Here is a 23,197-nt window from a genome sequence, read left to right as displayed (position 1 = left end):
AGCATACTTACAATGCCCCAAGCCGACCTAAACAGTTCATCTCAGTGAGGGGGCACAATAGCCCATAGAAAACTACCTGGTAGGTGATGGGAAACCAGTTAACACCCATCACCTCACAATGAAATCCCAATTTACACCGTCTGGCCATCCCCGGTATCCCCGAACATAAGGCAGATCAGAAGAAAAACCTCATACATATCTTTTGAACAAAGAGATTCCAAGATCTGGCGGGAGATAGGACGGGTCAGAAACAGTATAACTGGCCACTACTTTGGGTGAAAAAGTTAAGACGGACAGGAGGCAAGAAGCGCAGAGAAAACCGGGTTCGAAGTCAACTGAAGTCAAGAAGAAAGTCGGAAAGAAGAACGGATGCAAGAGAGAGGAACAGGCACGCAACTCGAAAAGAAATACTGCAAAAACCGAACAGCCAGTAACCCCAGTAATAGCCCCATGGTGAGCATGCACTTCAAATCCTACATATCCTGGACATAGTTTAGTGTAGAGAGGAGGGTGGTTGTGAATAAATGTTGGGTGTGTATTAAAATATGGGTTGGTCAAGGTTGCGATGCGTCGTGCGTTCCCCATCTGACAGTCGTGTATGTGTCTTGCAGAACTGTGTTTAAGAATTCATAAGTAAAAGGGTATTCGTGTATATGTTTTGTGGAACTGTGTGTGTTTCAAGAATTCAGCGAAGAAGGTATTCGGATATATGTCTCGTGGAACTGTGTGCTTTTAAGTTTTCAGCGAAAAGGGGTATTCGGGTATATGTCTTGTGAACTGTGCGTTTTGTGATTAATAAATAAAAGATATTCATGTATTCGGTATGTGTATTATAGATATGTCTTATCGAACTGTATAATAAGTATTCATGGACAATAGTCCCAAGTGCTGAATAAAAGCCCTTTTCATTTAAACCCTGGTTTTGAAATCTGGTCTGGTTGAATTTTTTCTGCACTATAAGAGCTCCTGCATCTAAGCCCAGTGTCTAGAACCATAAGGGGTGAGTGGGTCGAACCACTCACAGGGGACCAGTGTGCACGGCCTGGTCAAGGGATCAGAGCAAGGCACGGGGACCTTAGGTCGGGCGAAAGCTCGGCGCAGAAACCCCTTACAACCAGGCGACCCTTCGCTGAACACTTGCACTCCGTCTGCTAAGGCCTACCGGATCTCCCAGTTATTAACCATTTTAAACCCTTTCCCATTCCCATACTGACCTTTCTGTCCTGGGTCTTCTCCATTGCCAGAGTGAGACCACATGCAAACTGAAGGAACAGCACTTCATATTCCGTTTATATAGCTTGCAACCTAACCTTTTGGGTGGCACAGCGGCACAGCGGTAGAGCTGCTGCTTTGCAATGCCAGAGACCTAGGTTCGAACCTGACTATGGGCGCTGTCTGTACGGAGTTTGTACGTTCTCCCTGTGACCGTGTGGGTTTTCTCCGGTTGCTCAGGTTTCCTCCCACACTCCAAAGACGTACAGGTTTATAGGTTAATTTTAAAAATTGTAAAACTGGCTCTTGGTGTAGGATAGTGCTAGTGGGGCTATCGCTAGTCGGCATGGACTCGGTGGCAGAATGGATTGTTTGCACGCTCTATCTCTAAAGTCTAAAGTAAAGTCTAAAGTCTAACGGTATGAATATAGAATTTTCCAATTTTAGTTAACTAACCCACAAACACCCCCACCCTCTCCCCTGATGCTTTTATCCACTCCCTCTCACTTCACCTGAGTCCGCACCTATTTCTTCACTCTCCTTCTACCTAATTCCTTCTTCTAGCTTCACAATTTGCACTTTCCTTATCTCACATCTTTTCTCTTTTCATCTCTGGCCCTTTGTTGAACCATTTGCCTATCAATCAACCCCCCCCCCCCCCCCCCCCGACTTGTATCTACTAATCACTCTTCAGGCTTTGACCTACCCCTCCTCTCTTCCAGCTTTCACCCTCCTCCCCCCAATCAGTCTGAAGAAGAGTCCTGACCTCAAACAAACAGCAGTCCATGTTCTCTTAAGGTGCTCCCTGACCCGTTGAGTTACTACAGGACTTTGTGTTTTTTTGTAAATCAGTATCTTTACAGCAAGTGGAATCAACACACAATTGTAATAAGTGAAACATTATAAACATTTTAATCTCTAAATATTTAATGAATGAGGAATTTTGATATTATTATCCTGAGGGTATGAAACTGTCTACATATTTTAAGACCATGGTGGTGTTTTGCAGTAACTACAGGATCAGCCGCATTGCATACAATAAGACTTCACTTTCTCTGAGCATTTAAACAATGACTACGGTGTACACAAATACGTCATGGACACAAGGAACTGCAGGTGCTGGTTTAGAAAAAAATACACAAAGTGCTAGAGTAATTCAGGTGGAGTAACCCATTGAATTATTTCAGCACTTTGTGTATAAAAATAAAGTTGGATTTCTCATCAATTCAACATTTGACAAATATTCCTGTCAGCGTGGAAATTTAGAGCTGTGAAAAGGCAGAGATTCACAGACAGATTCAGGATCTTTGTACACCATATGTACCAATGTGCACTGTTGGTGGATAGTTTTTGCTGTCCAATCTCCTGGCCTTTCCTTAATTACAGTGAAAATATTCTCCGAGCTTCAGGCTTGTCAGAGAGTCATAGTGATAGTGTGGAAATTAGGCCCTTCGGCCCAACTTGCCCACTGCTGGGGTTGCCAACAATCTCACTCCCAAATATGGGACAAGTTATCGTCACCGCCCCGCGCCCCACATGACCTCACCTCGCCAGCAGCCACGTGCTCCCGCTCCACCAATGGCGGCCGCCCCGGCCGGGAAGTGGGTTGCTACGCAACCTCTGTTCAGGGCTCCCAGAAATCACAACAAAATGTAGTAATAATCAGCGAGGTCTTAAAATCCTGGGTTTAAATGTACAGCTTTGGGCTAACTCAGTGTAAAATTTAACAGAAATGCCGGTAAACAGAGCCAGACTGCTGTCTTGGAGGACATGTGTTGGTTGGTTGGTTGGATGGGCGGGAAGTCGACGGGTTTTTTGATTCCTTTCCCCTCCCCAGAACTTACAGACTAAGGCAGCGATCTTGGTAAACCTGCACACATTGGCTGTGGAGTTTGTGGTTGAAGCGGGCGAGCCCGGCTCGCAAGTGAGGGAGGCGCCGGCCATAAGGAGGAACAGGGGGCAGAGCTGCCCCAATGGGAACATGGTGTGCAGCCGGCATTATTAACACTGAGAGCTGCCCTTGATGTCTCCAGTGCCATTATATATATGGAGCAGGCGCTGGCCACACTCGCTTACACTGCAATCTTCACACAATGCAAGGGCGTGAGGTATTTCCTGCCCATACTCTGCAGAGATCCCCACTTGGACTTTAGGAACCACCTTCCGACCTTTAGACAAGGAGTCCCAATGCTCCACCATCCGACTTAAAGCGATTTGGGAATGACGACCGGTCGCCAACTGGAAACATTAACTGTTTCTCTTTCTGACACGCTGAGCTTTTCCCCCGCGGCATTTCTGTTAAATTTTACACCGAGTTAGCCCAAACCTGTACACTTAAACCCGGGATTTTAAGACCTCGCTGATTATTATTACATTTTGTTGTGATTTCTGGGAACCTGGGCGGCCGCCATTGGTGGAGCGGGAGCATGTGGCCGCTGGCTGGGTGAGGTCACATGGGGCGCGGGGCAGTGACATCACCCTTTGTCCCTTATTTGGGAGTGAGGAAGTTGGTAACCCTACCAATACGGGACAAGGGCGGTCCCGTATGGGACAAACCAATTTAGCCTAAAATACAGGATGTCCCAGCTAATATGGGACAGTTGGCAACAGCAGCCAACATGTCCCATCTGCACTGATCCCACCTGCCTGCTTTTGGTCCATATCCCTCCAAACCTGTCCTACCCATGTACCTGTTTCTTAAATGTTGGGATAGTCCCTGCCTCAACTACCTCCTCTGGCAGCTTGTTACTTACACCTACCACCATTTATGTGAAAAAGTGACCCCTCGTATTTCTATTAAATCATTTTCCCTTCACCTTAAACCTATGTCCTCTGGTCCTCGATTCACCTACCCTGGGCAAGAGACTCTGTGCATCTATATGATCTATTCTTCTCGTGATTTTTTACACTTGAGTCTTTGTATTTATCTCGTGTCGGAAGGAACTGCAGATGCTAGTTTACACCGAAGATATACACAAAAAGCTGGAGTAACTTAGCGGGACAGGCAGCATCTCTGGAGAGAAGGAATGGGTGACATTTCGGGGTAGGCCATTTAGAACTGAGGCCATTTAGAACTATAAGAATAAGGGGTAGGCCATTTAGAACTGAGATGAGGAAAACGTTTTCAGTCAGAGAGTTGTGAATCTGTGGAATTCTCTGCCTCAGAAGGCAGTGGAGGCCAATTCTCTGAATGCATTCAAGAGAGAGCTGGGTAGAGCTCTTAAGGATAGCGGAGTCAGGGGGTAAGGGGAGAAGGCAGGAACGGGGTACTGATTGAGAATGATCAGCCATGATCACATTGAATGGCGGTGCTGGCTCGAAGGGCAGAATGGCCTCCTCCTGCACCTATTGTCTATTGAGACCCGAAAAGAGATGCTGGCTGTCCCGCTGAGTTACTCCAGCATTTTGGGTCTATCTTTTGTATTTGAGATATGTTAACCCGTTGAGAGACTGAATTATTCAGCATTTTTAAAGAAGGTGTTTCTCAACTTTCAATATCTGCAATGAAATGATTTCTCACATTCCAGGAATTGAAAGCGAAAGCAAAAGCAGCGCTCTTTGAACCATGCATCAGTTTCTCTGGCCCTGGAGTCTGGTGTGACTGATGGGCAAATGCACCATTCATTGTCGAGTGGGGGAAGGCGCAGAGCGGCGAGGTCCAATCCTCGGCTGGAGAGGAGAGGAGGGCGGGGCGGGAGGCGGTGCGGTGCGGGGGGGCGGGGCGGCGGGGCGGGAGGCGGAAGAGGCCGGGGTGCGGGGCTGCGTGTTGTCAATGGAGTCCTGCTCAATCCGAGGGCTTCAGATGGAGGTGCGCTGGCTTTTGTCACTGTTAAGCCCCACAATAATGGCCACAATGTCGATATGCAGTTTTTCTGACGGTTGCGGTTTTGATAACTCGTGATAATTGCGATCAAATAGTTTTTATTTAAGACGCCCTTCGTGTTGTTGTTTTCGCCTTTATGATTTGTTTGACGTTGTTGTGCTGCTGCTGCTGCTGCTGTTGTTGTTGTTGTTCCAGTATTCCCAGCCGCAGACACATCTCTTACCCTCAGCCTCTTTAGTGTAGGCCCCGGGGCCGGGCCTGGCCGGGCCTGGCCGGGCCTGACCACCCACCCACCACCCTACTGCGGACTGGCCGTCCCGCTCTCATATCCTTTGGTCAACCTTCCCGCTACTGTGCTATAATGTCAATTTAAAAATGTCCTTCAATGGTAAAAGACCACACGAATGCTTGTCCTTAATTCAAAGACCTGCATGCTATGCTACCCAACACTTTCAGCCGACAAACGAAATTACTTGGACTCATAAATTATCATTCTAACATGGCACCTTTGCCAATTTTGACCTGCACTGAATGTTCGTTGAACCTGTCTGTGGATTGTCTGGATTATTTCTTACACTTTCTGTATATATGTATATATATATATATATGTATATATATATGTATATATATATATATATATATATAAGTAGAAAGCAAATTGATAAAGAGAAATATATACAAACAAAACTACTTGGATTCCTAAATGATCATATATATATATATATGATTATTTAGGATATATATATATATATAAATATGATCATTTAGGAGTCCAAGTAGTTTTGTTTATATATTTCTCTTTATCAATTTGCTTTCACTACCCCGAAAGAAAGAAATTGAAATTATATATATATATATGTGTGTGTATATATATATATATATATATATATATATATATCTAAATATGATCATTTAGGAGTCCAAGTAGTTTTGTTTGTCGGCTGAAAGTGTTAGGTCGCATGCAAGTCTTTGAATTAATGATTTGTGTATTCATATTAAAAAAATACACATTTTTTGTCTAAACATTTTGCTTTCACTGCCTCGAAAGAATATTTTTCTTTCGAGGCAGTGAAAGCAGAATGTTTAGTAGATAAAAAATGTGTATTTTTTGAATATGCAGAGACATATCTAACAAGACTCGTAGAATATTAGCCAAATGAGAGTTTTTGCTTCCTGTTCTTGTGCCGGTACGGTTGGGGAACTGGGCAGCAATGAAAATGTAGGATTCACGTACAGATGGGACTATAGTTGAAAGTAGACACAAAAAGCTGGGACAGGCAGCATCTCTGGAGAGAAGGAATGGGTGATGTTTCGGGTCGAGACCCTTCTTCAGAAGACTATTTGACTCTTGTTTAGTCTAATTTGCAGTAATCACAGATAGGAAAACTGGTTACAGAAGTCAGTTGAACCAATGTTATTGTGGTTTATTTTTATGACGCTTGACTGCTCCACCTGCTTAGATGTGCATTTATTTCTCTTTTGTCTCTGTTCTGTTTACCTTGAAGTGGAAGAGAATCAGTTCTTATCCAATTGTGTAACAAACTTTCATTTTGATCAATACAAATCACTTATTTTTTCACAGGATGTGGATGTCACTGCTGAAGTCACATCATTTTAATTTCTCCTCTTGAGCACCTGTGGGGATCCGGCAGCCAAAATCTCTGCAGATGTTGTAGTGGTTTAGGACAGCAGGATAACTCGTAAAACCATTTTGGAGGGTAATGAAGAAGAAACCACTTTACTGTGGGTTTGGAGTTATAATAGAGGCCATTGCAATTTTCTTCCCAAATGTCATTTTTGACTCAGATTGTTTCCATCTAACAATTTAGAGGTGTAGAGATTACAGATCATTTAAATTATCTGGATTTAAATTTGGACCCATGAGACTTTAATTGAGGCATCAATCCAGTAACTTTATACATGTCATCACTATCATCGTCATCATCAGGTATGAGGAAACTCCATCACTTACAAGTCTCTTCCAAGTTGTGCACCATCCTAACTTCCTTCACTATCACTGATCCTAAATCTTGTCATTTCTCCCCAGCATCATTGCGAATACCTTTGTTACATAGACGGCAGTGGTTTAAAATAGCTGCCCTTACCTCAAAGGCAATTTGGAAAGGACAATGTAAACTGCACTTGCCAGTAAAGCTACTGAATGAATGAACACATGTGCAATATCTGAACATTTTGTGAACATACTGAAGGCAAATGGATAGATTGTTTTAGTGGTAACTCATTACTGGTAGTTAGTTCTAAATTAGATAAGGGGCCATATATTTTGTTTTCTCTCTTCAATTCTGGTGAACTGTAGGAAGTGTCATATGGGAAGAAGGATTCCATGGGGCGTTTTTTACACATTTATTTACACATGCTCAAGGTAACTTTAGAAATGGTCCAATAATTAAAATTCTATATTTATTATTGGGTTTTTTTACTTCTTGCAGGTGTTTCCTGAAGTCAGCGCAATCATTGATTTAAGTATCTTTAAGGACAAGGAAAATGAGGCATTGGGCATCATTAAACTAAGCAAAAGATTTGGAAAGTGTCAAAGAGGTGTAAAAAGTTATGAAGTTATTGATTCATTTGAGAAGATTGATAAAATTCATACTGAATTGATGAAGCTTAAAATTGGGCTGTCTGGAACAGGCATTTCAAAGTCCTCTGGTGCAGAATCTGGTGCATCCTCTGAAGCGGAGACCGCAATGTCCTCTGAATTGAAATCTGCAAGGGTACCTGTTCCCAAGTTTCCAAGTTCCGCTCACATAGAATCTACCAGATCCTCTGGAACAGTGTCTACAAGATCTTCTGGTGCAAAATCTACAAAGCTCTCTGGAGCTGCAAAGTGTACTGGCATAGGATCTGCAAGGTTTCCCGAAACAGAAACTGCGATGCCTTATGCATCAGTGAATTCTACATATCAAGAAGCAACGGTAACAGTGAACACAATGATTCTGAATTACATTGAAGTGATTTTCAGCAGCCATTTGCAAAACATAGAGCGAGAATTTGATGTCCACAAAAAAACAACCCTATCTGGAAAACAGACAACTCTACAGTTCATACAAAATACCAGTAAATCACCATGTCGTAATGCAACAGAAAAATTTATCGATCTCTATCAAAAAATTGCTACAAATCTAAACATGAAAACTGTAGAGCCTTATCTTCAAGGAAGAGGAACAACAATTAAACATGTTGAAGCATTTCTCCAAAATCAATTTCCAAACATCTTGGTTATTCATAAGGATGCAGAACTTACCTTAATTGGAAATCCTATGGATATTAAGAAAGCAGAAGCTGCCTTGGATCGTAATAAAAAGCAAGAGAATTTACAATCAAGCCTATCTGAAGGCACTGCAGCAGATTCGAACAGAAGGCAGCCTTTACTGCCAGAATGCAAACCCGCCTCAAATTCAGATGCCATGACAAGTAAACCAAAGGATGAGGACAAAACCTGTCCGATTTGCTTGGAAGAAATTGAAATAAGAGAAACCTTGAAATGTAAACATTCATTTTGTAAGGACTGCATAGATCAGGCTTTTAAAAATAAGTCTGCCTGCCCTGTGTGTGGAGAGGTGTATGGCGAGTTAAAGGGTAACCAACCTGAGGGTGGCCAGATGATCCAGAGGAGGATGTCGATACACCTTCCTGGTTATGAGAAATTTGACTCCATTGAGATACACTATGTAATACCAGAAGGCATTCAGGGGGTGAGTAGCTGATCTGCTATGGCAACATCATTCTGAGCTAAAGGTGGAATTACAGAATTATGGAGTAGGACAGAGCAGACAGATAATTTGCCTTATCAAGTCTGCTTTAGTTAAATTGAACAACAATCCATTCAGACACACTCATCTGTATTTACCAAGATCTCTGGAATTGTTTCCTTCTTCCAAGCAGTTAACAACCCTCTTTGACAATTGCTATTAGATTTGGTTTCCAGAGCTCTGTCAAGCAATGAATGTCACTTCTTCACCACTTATTTCCCGATCGTGGACATTTGAATTACCTTTAGAGGCTCCCTTTTCCTTAGCCAATATGCACTCAAGTCAGTCCTTAACACATACATACTTTCCCTTAGAAAGGACATCACAAAAATGACATTGGTTTTTACATGTACATTAGTGAAATCCTGCCTCGTGTCACCACCTTGAATGCTCCACTTTCACTAATTGGTCAAGGATGGATGATCAGAATTTTCGTCCAAATTGGAAACACTGAAACCAATGTCTTAGGATGCCATAGCAAACTCTGACCTCCTTTCCACTGACTTCATATCTGTATTTAATAATTTTCTGAAACTGAATTGAACTGTTTGTAATGTTGCTTGTTGCATTTTGCAGTTTGTAATGTTGCTTGTTGCATTTTGCTTTGATTTCAGTTTTAACCCTTCATATCCACATCGTCTCGAAACTGCTTACTTTCCACTGTTACACCTTCTCACAGTTGAGGATCAGCCTCAACTATTCATCATCCAAATCTTTATAACTTCCAGATTTATATATTACACTGCATATTTCATACATTCATATTTCATACTGCATACTCCATACATTCAGATTTCTCCACTGTGTCATGTCTGCATTTCTATGCAATCTTCAATCCTTTGTGTAGGAAGGAACTGCAAATGCTGATTTAAACCAAAGATAGACACAAAAAGCTGGAGTAACTCAGCGGGACAGGCAGCATCACTAGAGAGAACGAATGGGTTGAGACCCTTCTTCAGACTGAAAGTCACGGGCAAGGGAAATGAGAGATATTGAGAAGGCTGTGTCTTCAGGTGCCAAGGCCTTACATTCTGGACATCTCTCCTAAAACCTAACCTCTGTGTCACTCTTTCCAGATTAATGAAGGTCCTTAAAATTTAGTTATGTGAACTTACCTTTGGTCATTTATTCTCGTGCGTCATTTGACTTTATTTGGTTTTATAATGTTCCCATTTTATTATGTTTTGGGCATATTAAAGGTATTGTATAAATAAATAGTTGTTTAAACATCTTGAATGTTTAAACATCTTATCTTGGCCTTTGCTATTTGAAGAAATTCAATGTTTTTCCATTCTTCTTTCTATCTTCTCTTGTACATCAAAGTCTTATCTTTTTTCCCCAAATTCACCTTGTCCTACCTAAAGTACAGTGCCTGAAATTGGACAAATTTTATTAATTTTACTCAGTGACTCCCACGGATACAGCTCATAACCTTGACATTTGGATCACAGCAATTGGAAAAGATGAGTTAGTTTTAAGTTATTTTACCATTATTGGACCAGGACTGCACAAACCAGAGTGACACTGGTGAACAAAATATTCTGGACAAGTGTGTGGCATTTTTATGGACTGAGGAACTGCAAATGCAGGTTACAAAAACGAACAAAAATTGCTGGAGTAACTCAGCGGGTCAGGCAGCATCTCTGGAGAACACCGATAGGCGATGTTTCGGGTAGATTGTAATAGTGGACGAAAGCTGAACGAGAAGTGGTGCATGCAGGACAAAGCCTGGCTAGTGATAGATAAGTGGATGCAGGTGAAGGGGGTTCAGATCACTGGACTAAGGCCAGAGATGAAAAGACAAAAGGCTGTGAGATAGGAGAGGAGAGGTTAACCAATGATGAGCGTTTGTCGGCATTGGGCCTGTACTCACTGGTTTTGAAAAATGAGGGGGGACCTCATTGAAACATACAGAATAGTGAAAGGCTTGGATAGAGTGGATGTGGAGAGGATGTTTCCACTAGTGGGAGAGTCTAGGACTAGAGGTCAGAGCCTCAGAATGAAAGTACGTTCTTTTAGGAAGGAGATGAGGGGACATTTCTTTAGTCGGAGGGTGGTGAATCTATGGAATTCTTTGCCACAGAATGCTGTGGAGGCCAAGTCAGTGGATATTTTTAAGGCAGAGGTAGATAGATTCTTGATTAGTACAGATGTCAGATGTTATGGGGAGAAGGCAGGAGACTGGGGTTAGGAGGGAGAGATAGATCATCCATGATTGAATGGCATAGACTTGATGGGCCGAATGGCATAATTCTACTCCTATCACTGATGACCTTATGAAGTGCGAAAAGTGAAGCCAGAGAAATAGATATGGGTGGAAGTAGGGAGAAAAGGGCTTGGGATATGGTAGAAAAGGATGAGCATCCAGCTGGAACATAGAGAAGGGGGCGGGGGGAGGTAAAGGGGGGGGGTGTATTTGTTGATTACTTAGCTATCAATTAACATTATCATGTTTGCCAGTTAAGGTTAACTAAGTCATTACAAACCAGGAACCAAACTTGAGATCTCCAGAATCGTTTGGTTTGATTATTCACCGAATAAACTTGTCGAGGTGTTTAATGATTTGGAACTGGAGTTGTGTTTTATTTTTATGATGACATTATTAATTTTGTCATATTTTTTTTGTACAACTCGCAGAAAGAGCATCCGCAGCCCGGCCAGAAGTATCATGGTACAACACGTACTGCTTATTTACCAAACAATCCTGAGGGGAAAAAGGTACTCAAACTCCTGCAACGAGCTTTCAATCAAAGACTGATCTTCACTGTTGGAACATCTAGTACCACTGGAAGGAACAATGTGGTAACATGGAATGATATTCATCATAAAACGAGCACAAATGGAGGGGCATCAGGGTAAGGATGGTATCAAAGTGCATTCATTTATCATCTATCTGGCATTCACATGTTTAACAAATAGTCTTGGGTGGGTTTAAGGAATGTCATTTGTGACCTGCTGGAGCCTATTCACTTTAAATGGCTGAGGGTATTTCCCCTCTTCCGTTAATCCAAGGGAAATTTGGGGGCAGCGATAGGATCGGCCAAGCACTGCTCGTTTTCCACCATTGCCAAATCGCTCGTGTATGTTGGATAGTTCGTTTAATTGAAAGAAGCGGTATCTTTAATTGGACTAATGAAAAGCATGGTTTATTACATGTTTAGTTTAGAGATACAGCACGGAAACAGGCCCTTCGCTCCACTATGTCCTCACCGAACATCAATCACCTGTCCGCATGTTGGTTCTACACACTCCCTACACACTAGGAGCAATTTGCACAGGCTAAATATAAACTCGCACGTCCTTGGGATGCGAGACGAAACCCATGCAGTCACAGGGAGAACGTACAATTCCACGTACACAACAGCAGAGGTGACTATTGAACCCATATCTCTAACGCTGTAAGGCAGCAGCTCTACCAGCTAGGCCACGGTGCCACCCATCCCTTTCATCATTCATCCCTTGTATTTGTCCAATAGATGACCAGAATATAGATTGCACATTGTGAAAATATTTGATAAGTTCCATTTTGTTTACAAAATGAAGGTTTTGCACAGCAGTGAAGCACCAATGGAGGCTTCCCTCGCCTCGGTTTTACTGTCAGAGTGTTAGGAACCGCACATAGTTGCATTTAAAATTGCTGACTTGATTTAACTGGAGTCTTCACTTTTTTCTACTCAGCTACTCTTCGTGTTTAAATCAGTGTAGCACTTTGCAAAACAAAAGCTGATTGAATAGCTGACCTCTCAACTGATGCACTTGCACATTTATCTTTTTCGGTGTCAGCTGTTTTACTGCTGCTGGACACCGGTTCTGGTTGCTTGATTTTGAGCATCAAATATAGCTGGTTAGCTTCCATCTCACAGTTTTAATCTGTCTTGCTAAGGTTTTATCGGCTTGCATTAATTCAGTGCAATAGTACCCTTAACTCTCCATTTGTTAATTCCATGAAGAGGTCAAATCTCGCCTATGTTTTTGGATAGCAGGTTTAGTTCTGCATTTAACTGGGGTATTCTTTCAAAAAAATCTACTAGAAATCAAAGGCATTTTAAGGCACACGTTGTAGCATCATTATTCTAATGAATGTTTGGGGACTATATAAAATTGTGGCAGAAAGTAAACAGAATGCTTGATTTTATAACATTTATGTTTTGGTTTCATCATTAAATGCAGAAATTGTTGAAGCTTGTCTATAGTATTTGGAATGGGTAAGAAACCTGTACCAGATGATCACTTTTCACCTGAAATACCTCCCTTTTGCCTACAGGTTCTGACAGGTCTAACTAGACCATTTTATGTTTAATTTTTATTACAGGCTTCCATCATCTGCAATTTTTCCTTCCCTCATTAATGTTTTTGAACTCTACTTTACCAAACTGATGGATATACTTCATAGGTAGCCACAAAATGCTGGAGTAACTCAGCAGGACTGGCAGCATCTCTGGAGATAAGGAATGGTTGATGTTTTGGGTCGAGACTTCTTTAGACTTTTTTTAAAGACGGAAGGAAGATGTTGGAATTTGAGTGCAGGATGGAAATTGGTAGTGAAATTAATGAAGTCAGCGAATTCTGCATGGGTGCAGGATGTAGCCACGATCAGACGTCAATGTAGCAGAGATAGAGTTCGGTGATAGGGCCAGTGCACCTGGAACAGGGATTGTTCGACGTACCCAACAAAGAGGCAGGCATAGCCATGGGGCCATATGAATGCCCATGGCTACACCTTGGATTTTGAGGAAGTGGGAGGAGTCGAAAAGATTGTTGAGAGTAAGGACTATAGACTCTGCAGAAGGACTTGGACAAGTTGGGAGAGTGGGCAGATGAAATATAGTGTAGCAAAGTGTGCAGGAATAGAGGCATAGACTATTTTCTAAATGGAGAGAGAATCCAGAAATCGGAGATGCATAGGGACTTGAGGGTGCTGGTGCAGATTCCCAAAAAGTTAATCTGCAAGTCGAATCGGTAGTAAAGAAAGTAAACTCAATGCCTGCATTTATTTCAAGAGGGCTTGTATACAAAAACAGGGATGTAATGCCGAGGCTCTATAAAGCGCTGGTAAGGCCGCATTTGGAATATTGTAAGCAATTTTGGGCACCATATCTGAGGAAGGATGTGCTGGCTCTGGAGAGGGTCCAGAGGAGGTTTAGAAGAATAAGTAGGTTAACCTATGATGAGCGTTTGTCGGTCCTTTTTAACAGTAGGGAACAAACTTCTCCTTGGCTCACTGTAGGCAGTATTCCTTCATGGATTTGTGATTTTTACGAAGACTAGAATTAGCCTACTTTCTCATATCTTCTCACCACAACCATATATCTTCAAGGTATGAGGGTGTCACTTACAGTTATTGAGAAGGACAGGAGTTTTTCACAAATGGTTGCAGCAATCTGAAAAATGGAAAAAAACAGAAAATGCAATATAACTGAATGCATGAGCCCTCTGAAGTGTTTGACCAAAAGACAAAATGCAAAGATCCTTAATAGAAGAATTACAGCTGCGGAACAGAAGACAGAAGCAAAATGATAGCACATGAAAGACCAGAACCGGGTCACAGTCTGACATCTTTTTGCACCTTGTTCTTTCTTGCTTCCTTAACCCAAAAGCAAAGAAATGTATACAACTGGAACAATTCCCAAGCTTTTCCTGCAGTAAATGCTGGACAGCAGAGTTGCATGTGTATGAGCATCCAAAGTTTTTAAAGGATTTTATTAACTTCCGGAGCCTTCAAATGTAGCTTTGGAGGAAGTGCGAGCCACTACTTCTCGGATCATAGATACATAGAAAATGGGTGCAGGAGTAGGCCATTCGGCCCTTCGAGCCAACGCCGCCATTCAATGTGAGCATGGCTGTTCATCCACTGTCAGTACCCCGTTCCTGCCTTCTCCCCATATCCCTGATTCCACTAGCCCTAAGAGCTCTATCTAACTCTCTTTTGAATGCATCCAGTGAATTGGCCTCCACTGCCTTTTGAGGCTGAGAATTCCATAAATTCACAACTCTCTGGGTGAGAAGGTTTTTCCTGATCTCAGCTCTAAATGGCCTACCCCTTATTCTTAAACTGTGGCCCCTGGTTCTGGACTCCCCCAATGTTGGGAACATGTTTCCTGCATCTAGCACGTCCAATCCCTTAATAATTTTATATGTTTCAATAAGATCCCCTCTCCTTTTTAAATTCCAGTGAATGCAAGCCCAGTCGTTCCATGCTTTCATCATATGTCAGTCCCGCCATCCCTGGAATTAACCTCGTGAACGTACGCTGCACTCCCTCAATAGCAAAAATGTCCTTCCTCAAATTAGGAGACCAAAACTGCACACAATACTCCAGATGTGGTCTCACCAGGGCCCTGTACAACTGCAGAAGGACCTATTTGCTCCTATACTCAAGTCCTCTCGTTTTGAAGGCCAACGTGCCATTAGCTTTCTTCACTGCCTGCTGTACCTGCATGCTTACTTTCAGTGACTGATGTACAAGGACACCCAGGTCTCGTTGCACTTCCCCTTCTCCTCATCTAACACCATTCAGATAATAATCTGCCTTCTTGTTCTTGCTACCAGTGGATAACGTCACAGTAATCCACATTAGACTGCATCTGCCATGTATCTGCCCACTCACCCAACCTATCCAAGTCGCCCTGCATCCTCATTGTATCCTCTTCACAATTCACACGGATCGAGTGTCAAAGTTCCAGATGTGTGCTCGAGATACAGGTTTCAAAATGGTAATAAGTGCCTGGTCAGAGGGCATAGAATTGGAGGGATGTGATAATGCAGAAGCATTGTATTTTGCTATGTGCAAATGGTTCTGTTCTCCTGACAAATGAAACCACAAAATGATCAGGTTGTTGTGAAAACCTCTCTGGTTCATTACTGTCTCTCCAGAAAGGAAATCTGTCATTGTTACCTGGTGTGGGTTGTATATCAACTCAGATCTACCCATGTGGTTGACACTTAAATACCACAGAAATGGTCAAGCAAGTGACTTTGTTGTAGGTGGCTCATTGCACCACCTCCTGGGGCAATTAGGGATGAGCAAAAAATTCTCATACAATCCTGAAAAATTAATAAATAAAAACAATCTAGGAAGAATTATATCATTTTAGGTGTTTACATTCTGTGGTCACAATGTCTGAACAATTTTCTGTTATATTTTAGGTTTGGATATCCAGATCCAACCTATCTGGCAAGAGTGCAGGATGAGTTGAAAGCCAAAGGAATTTACTGAAATGTGTAGCAAATGCAACAATTAAGTAAGATACTAACTGGTGTGTTGTCGGTGTTGCAGCTTGTTTGAAAACACTTGAATTAAGGTCATGTATATTGCTTCCTAACAACCATAATTTGTCTGCTTTATGTAAGTAGATTTATGTATGTGCTTCACAGAAAGCATAAATAGCAATAATCTCGTACAGAATTACAGTTTGCTGTTGTCAAATAGAGGCTGTAAATTCTTTGTGTATGTCTGTGCCAATTACTTTGTTTCCATGTATTAGATTATATTTACAGATATGTATTCAATAGCATTACAGCTACTGGAACAAATGGAGCTGTAGTGGCTAATATGTTATATTTCCCACCCATAAAGGCGTTGCTCTGTTCTGATCCCAAACATAGAAAAACATCATCCCTCAATTTTGTAATTATGATCAGTCATAATTTAGTATAGAAAGGGAAATGAAGGCAGGCAAACAAAAGTGGTGGAGAAAATAAAATTAAGAGAAAAATAAAATTGGAAATGCACTTGCTTCCCGATCTCAGTGCGTCAGCAATTCTTCACCTCTTGCTAGATTATCCCAAGAATTTGTAAAAAAGATGCGATACAGAACAGAATGCTGACTCTTTGAAACGGCCTGTTGCCAGTAACAATACAAAGATATGGCAAAGAAGCGCAAAAATCAGATTAGGAATGCATTAACAAAAATGAAGGAAAATTGCTTTCTAATAATAGGAATGGCTTAAAACAGTCACTTTAATGCATTTCCCAAATTAATTTCATGTTACTATTGTGTATTTGTAATGCAGATTGAACTACTCTGATGCCTCAATTTAGTAAAATCGCTGCCTCCAGGAGGTAAAATTATAATCCGGAAGTTGCTATTCAATAGTTTAATGATTCATTTCCTTTACTCAGTTATGTACCCTGAATTTATGAGAAGTCTGAAACAACTTTACTTGGGTTTTGTAGCCTGTTTCTCAGTTCCATATTGAGAATGCATTGCATATTTCCCACCACTGCTTTGGTGATAAAACAGAATTAGAACAATAGTTAGCCGTTAGAGTACGGAGACTCCAAACTATCAATTTTCTCTTTTGGTTTCTGAATGATTCTGTACTTCTGCTTTGAATTATTCCCATGAATATACTCTTCGAACATATATATGACTGCTAGAAAGATGTTCAGTGTTAGAAAGTAATTGAAATTACGCTGTGTATTAGCAAATAAACACTTAAACCAATTTCAAAACTCTCCTGTCTGCTGTTTTACCTGCGGTGTTAGCCTATGGCTTTAAAGAGTGAAGTTATCATGATGCATAAGTGTGATATCTTATGTAGGCATTTCCCACTTAATATTGCAGTAGTGAGCATGATGTTGAAATTTGCTTTGTAGCTGAAAGAGCAGCTCAACTCTAAAGATATTGATACGAAAATAACATCTCTACCAATGTGAGATATTTTACTTTTATAGTGTTGTGCATCAAAATAAATTTGCTATCACCTGTTAGTGTGTATTTTGTATTATTGCAGCAAATGCTTGCAATGTTTCAAAAAACACAAAAGTAATGCTGTAAGTTCAAAAATCAACCTTTGCAATTTAGTGAGAATTTTATCATGTGCGCATCTCAATCTTGCTAACAAAATGAATAAGCAGCCAAACCAGTCCACCAAAGGAGATTTTATGGCTTATTAGGCCGGAAGTTTTGGACAAATTGTGCACAAAATATTTTCTGTTTTCTACCTCAGAAGTCTGTCATTAACTGCCAGCCACTCATTTCAAAGAAAAGATGGCAATCAAAATTTCTTGACATCGTACATTAGTTGATAGGTACAGACAATTCATCATGCCAGATTGTTAAGATGCAGTTTTCACATTCTTGTCTTTGAATTTGAGTCATTAAGGCATATTGCATGAAACCAGGCCCTTCGGCCCAACTTGTCCATGGTGACAAAGATGCCCCATCTAAGCAAGTCCCATTTACCACTGTTTGGCTCATATCCTTCCAAAGCCCTTCTATCCATGTTCCTGTATTTTAATTGTTGTTGTACCTGTCTCCACTACCTGCTTGGGCACTCGTTCCATTAACCCAAAGGCACTATATTCACCCTGTCTACTTTTGTTACGATTTTGTATACCTCCAAAAATCACCCTCGGCCTCCTGCACTCTAAGGAATTGTTTGCACAACCTCTCCACGTAGCACAGGACCTTGGATCCTGGCAACATCCTCACAAATTTTCTCTTCACTTTTTCCTATTGGAGGATGAGTAAAACTGAAATCAATATTTCAAGTGTGTCATTGACATCTGCTGCAACTGTAACATCATGTCCCATCTGCTATACAGAATTCCCTGACTGACAAAGGTCAACATGCCAAAAGCTGCCTTCACCACCCTAGCTACCTGCGATGTCACTTTCAGTAAGATCTACTGCGCTAGCAGTACTTGCACAGCATGCCCCAGGGCTCGACCATTCATTGTGGAGGTTCTGCCCAAGTTTGACTTTCCAAAATGCAAGACGTTACACTAATCTGAATTAAACTCTATTAGTTGTTCCCTGGCAAGCTGATCAAGATCTTGCTGTAATTAATCATAGAGTCATACAGCAAGAATAAGGCCCACTGGCCAAACTTTTCCCTGCCACCTAAGATGCGCCCTCTATTTCAGTTCCACCTGCCCACATTTAGCCCATATCCCTCTAAACCTTTCCTATCTGTATACCTGGCCAAGTGTATTTTAAATGTTGTGATAGTACCTCTCTCAAATACATCTGGCAGGTCCATATACCCATGATATATATATATGATATATACCCATATACCCACGACACTGAAAAAGTTGCCCCACAGGTTCCTATTAAATCTTTCACCTTAAACCTATGTTCTTGACTCCCACATAACTTGCCCACATAAAAATCTAAATAACCCTTTTGCAACCTGTATGAGATAGCCCAGCTGTTGGCAGTTGTGCGGTAGAAAGCAGAAAAACAGAAAGACTCCTCTACTCTGATCCTGTCTTCCCCTCATGACGTTATACACCTCTATAATATCACCCATCAACCCTTTGGTTTTCAAGGAATATAGTCCTATTCTGCTCAATCCCTATCGCTCAAATCTTCGAGTGCTGACAACATAGTCATAAATCACCTCTGCACTCTTTCTAGCTTAATGACATCCTTCCTATAGCAGGGTGACCAAAACTGAACACAATACTCCAAATATGACCTCAGCAATGTCTTGTACAACTGTAACAGTATATCTCATATTCTACACTCAGTATAATAACTAATGCATTGTAGGCTGCTCTGGAAGGTTAGATCTCATGGGATCCAAGGAAAGATAGCTGAATGGATCACAAATTAGCTTCATGCAAGGAAGCAGAGGGTGATAATGGAAGGATGCTTCTCGGACTGGAGGCCTAGTGACTAGTGGTGTGCCGCAGGGTTCGGTGCTGGGCCCGTTACTGTTTGTCATCTACATCAATGATTTGGATGAGAGTACACAGGGCAAGATTAACAAGTTTGCTGATGATACAAAAGTGGGCAATTTTACAGATAGTGAAGATGGTTGTGAAAGATTGTAGCAGGATCTGGATTAATTGGCCAGGTGGGGTGAGGAATGGTTGATGGAATTTAATACAGAGAAATGTGAGGTTTTGCATTTTGGGATGTCTAACAAGGGCAGGACCTACATAGTGAATGGTAGGCGTCTGGGGAATGTTGTAGAGCAGAGGGTTCTAGGAGTGCAGGTGCATAGTTCCTTGAAGGTCGAGTTACAGGTAGATAAGGTGGTCAAAAAGGGTTTTGGTACATTGGCCTTCATCAGCCAGAGTATTGAGTGTAGAAGTTGGGAGGTCATGTTGCAATTGTATAAGACATTGGTGAGACCGCATTACGAATATTGTGTTCAGTTCTGGGCACCATGTTATATGAAAGATACTGTCAAGCTTGAAAGGGTTCAAAGAAGATTTACAAGGATGTTGCCAGGATTAGAGGGTGTAAGCTATAGGGAGAGATTGAGTAGGCTTAGTCTCTATTCCTTGGAAAGCAGGAGGATGAGGGATGATCTTATAGAGGTGTATAAAATCATGAGAGGAATAGATCGGGTAGATGCACAGAGTCTCTTGCCCAGAGTAGGGGAATCGAGGACCATAGCTCAGAGGTTTAAGGGGAAAAGATTTAATAGGAATCTGAGGGGTAACTTTTTCACACAAAGGGTGGTGGGTGTATGGAACAAGCTGCCAGAGGAGTTAGTTGAGGCTGGGACTATCCCAACGTTTAAGAAACAGACAGGTACATTGATAGGACAGTTTTCGAGGGATATGGACCAAGCGCAGGCAGTTGGGTCTAATGTAGCTGGGACATGTTGGCCGGTGCGGGCAAGTTGGGCCGAAGGGCCTGTTTCCACACTGTATCACTCTATGACTATGATGGAACCCAATATTTCAAAAGCCTTCTTGACCACCCTATCTACCGGTGACACCACTTTCAGGAAAATATGTATCAGCACTCATAGATCCCTCTGTTCTACAACACTCCCCAAAGCCCTGCCATTCACTGATTTGACTTCCCAAAATGCAATACCGCATACGTATCTGCATTAAACTCTATTTACTATTCTTCAGTCCACTTGCCCAGCTGATCAAGTTCCTGCAGTAATTTTTGATAACTGTCTTCACTATCATACCACCCACTTTAGTGTCACCTGCAAACTTACTAATCATTGTCATCCAAATCGTGGATATGAACCATAAACACCATTGGGCCCAACACTAATCCCTGAGGCACACCATTAGTTACAGGCCTCCAATCCAAAAAACAACTTTGCACCATCACCCTCTGCTTCCTTCCATGAAGCCAATTCTTTCCACATGTCAGCTAGTTCTCCCTGGATCCAATGCGATCTAACCTTCCAGAGCAGTCCACCATGCGGAACCTTATCAAATGCTTTGCTGAACTCCGTACAGACGATGTCAATGGTTTTGCCTAGATTAAGCTTTTTGGTTACTTCTTCAAAAAACTCAGATTTGTAAGACATAATCTCCAATGTAAAAAACGACAGACTATTCCTATTCAGCCCATTTCTATCCAAATGCGCATATATCTTATCCCTCAAAATTATCTCCAGTAACTCGTCAACCAGAGATATTGGGCTCACTGGTCTATTGTTCCCAGGCTTATCCTTGCAGTCTTTAAAATTAGATACCCTCCAGTCTTCAGGCATCTCATCCGTGTCTAAATATAATTCGTATATCTCAGCTGGGGCTCCTGCAATTTCTTCTAGCTTCCCACTTGAAGAAATCTGATCATGACTGGGAGATTTATCTACCTTCACATGCCTGAGGACATCCAGCACTTCCTCGACCGTAATGTGTACTGTGCTCAAACGCCATTAACTGTCCCAATTTCCCCAGTCTTCATGTCTTTCTCCACAGTAAAAAGAGAGAAATATTCACTGACTACCTTACCTAACTCCTGTGGTTCCACACAGAGATGACAGCTTTGATTTCTGAGGAACCCTATTCTCTCTCTAGTTAGCGTCCCAATCTTTGGATTTTCTCTTGTCCGTGAACAACCTACTCCAAACAACTTGATCAAGTTTCTGTCCAATACCATCAAAGTCGGCTTTGTGCCAATTCAGAATTTTTGGAGAGGCCTGCCCTGTCTTTATCCATTACTATTTTAAAGCTAATAGAACTATGGTTGTGTCCAAAAAGGCTCGCCCACTGACTCTTCAGTTATTTGCCCGTCTCAATTTTCTAAGTGTACATCGAGCTTTACTTTCTTTCTTGTAGGGCCCAATCTCCATTGCTTGGGGAAACCTTGAACACATTTGACAAATTCCACTCCATTTAAGCCCATGGCACTATGACAGTCCCAGCCTATATTGGGAAAATTAAAATCCCCTATGACAACTCTATTAGTCTTGCGTAAGAATGAACTGCAGATGAGTCCCCCTAGTCCTTACCCTCTGTCTATGCCGTATCTGCGCCCAAGATGAGGTGTTCCAGACTAGGACATCTGAGATGTGTCCTCATGCTTTAAGGGATGATGGTTTCCCCTTCCATCATAGATGAGGCCCTCACTCGTGTCTCCTCTGTACCCCGCAGCTTCGCCCTTGCTCCCGCTCGCCCTAGTCGCAACAGAGTCCCCCTCGTCCTCGCCTTCCACCCCAATAGCAGTTGCATACAACACATCATCCTCCGTAATTTCTGCAATTTCCAACAGGATCCCACCACTAGCCACATTTTCCCATCTCCACCCTTTTTCGCTTTCCGCAGAGACCATTCCCTCCGCAACCCCCTGGTTAACTCATCCCTTCCCACCCAAACCACCCCCTCCCCAGGTACCTTCCCTTGCAAGTGCAGAAGATGTAACACCTGTCGCTATACTGCCTTCCTTGACTCTGTCCAGGTACTCCAACAGTCCTTTCAGGTTAGGCAGAGGTTCATTTGCACCTCCTCCAACCTCATCTGCTGTATCCGTTGTTCTAGATGTGGACTCTTATACATCGGCGAGACCAAACGCAGACTGGGCAATTGTTTCACGGAACACCTTCACTCAGCCCTCCTGAACCTACCTGATCTCTCGGTTGCTGGACACTTTAATTCTCCTTCCCATTCTTACATAGACCTTTCTGTCCTGGGTCTCCTCCATTGTCAGAGTGAGGCTAAATGCAAATTGGAGGAACAGCATCTCATATTTCGCTTGGGCAACTTACAGCCCAGTGGTATGAATATTGATTTCTCTCACTTCAGGTAGCCCAGGCATTCCCTCTCTCTCTCTCCCTTCCCCATCCAAGTCGCACTAGCTTGTCATTTTCACCCAACAAACAGCTTACAATGGCCTGTTTCCTTTAATCATCATTACTTTTTTGCAAATCTTTGATTCATTGTTCTTTATCTCTCCACATCACCATCTATATCTCTCGTTTCCCTTATCCCTAACCAGTCTGATGAAGGGTCTTGACCCGAAACGTCACCCATTCCTTCTCTCCTGAGATGCTGCCTGTCCCGCTGAGTTATTCCAGCTTTTCGAGTCTACAGTTAGTCTTGCAGTTGCCTGCAATCTCCCAGCATATTTGTTCTTCAAATTCACGTTCACTATTTGAGGCCTATAGTACACTCCCAACAAGGCGATCATCCCCTTTTTATTTCTCAGCTCCACCAATATAGCTTCAGTGGAAA

General features: G+C 42.1%; 1 protein-coding gene across 3 annotated transcripts; it reads left to right on the top strand.

The window, feature by feature from the left end:
• Positions 1-4,946: 4,946 nt before the first annotated feature.
• On the top strand, positions 4,947-17,248 carry LOC144592196 (E3 ubiquitin-protein ligase DTX3L). Of its 3 annotated transcripts, XM_078396697.1 has the most exons (5): positions 4,970-5,020; positions 6,618-6,753; positions 7,486-8,751; positions 11,446-11,663; positions 15,955-17,248. In XM_078396697.1, exons 3-5 carry the CDS (start codon positions 7,657-7,659, stop codon positions 16,022-16,024), a joined length of 1,383 nt encoding a protein of 460 aa, XP_078252823.1. In that variant the 5' UTR covers positions 4,970-5,020; positions 6,618-6,753; positions 7,486-7,656; the 3' UTR covers positions 16,025-17,248. The 3 variants fall into 3 exon arrangements, with proteins under 3 accessions (XP_078252814.1, XP_078252823.1, XP_078252833.1); XM_078396688.1 differs by lacking the exon at positions 6,618-6,753 and having other exon boundaries at positions 4,947-5,020; XM_078396707.1 differs by lacking the exons at positions 4,970-5,020; positions 6,618-6,753 and adding an exon at positions 6,764-6,983.
• The last annotated feature ends 5,949 nt before the right edge of the window (positions 17,249-23,197 follow it).

Source organism: Rhinoraja longicauda, chromosome 1, assembly GCF_053455715.1.
Source record: "Rhinoraja longicauda isolate Sanriku21f chromosome 1, sRhiLon1.1, whole genome shotgun sequence".
In the NCBI taxonomy this organism is placed as follows: domain Eukaryota; kingdom Metazoa; phylum Chordata; class Chondrichthyes; order Rajiformes; family Arhynchobatidae; genus Rhinoraja; species Rhinoraja longicauda.
The sequence above is the reverse complement of the archived record's forward strand: the minus strand, read 5'-3'. Positions and strand labels throughout refer to the sequence as shown.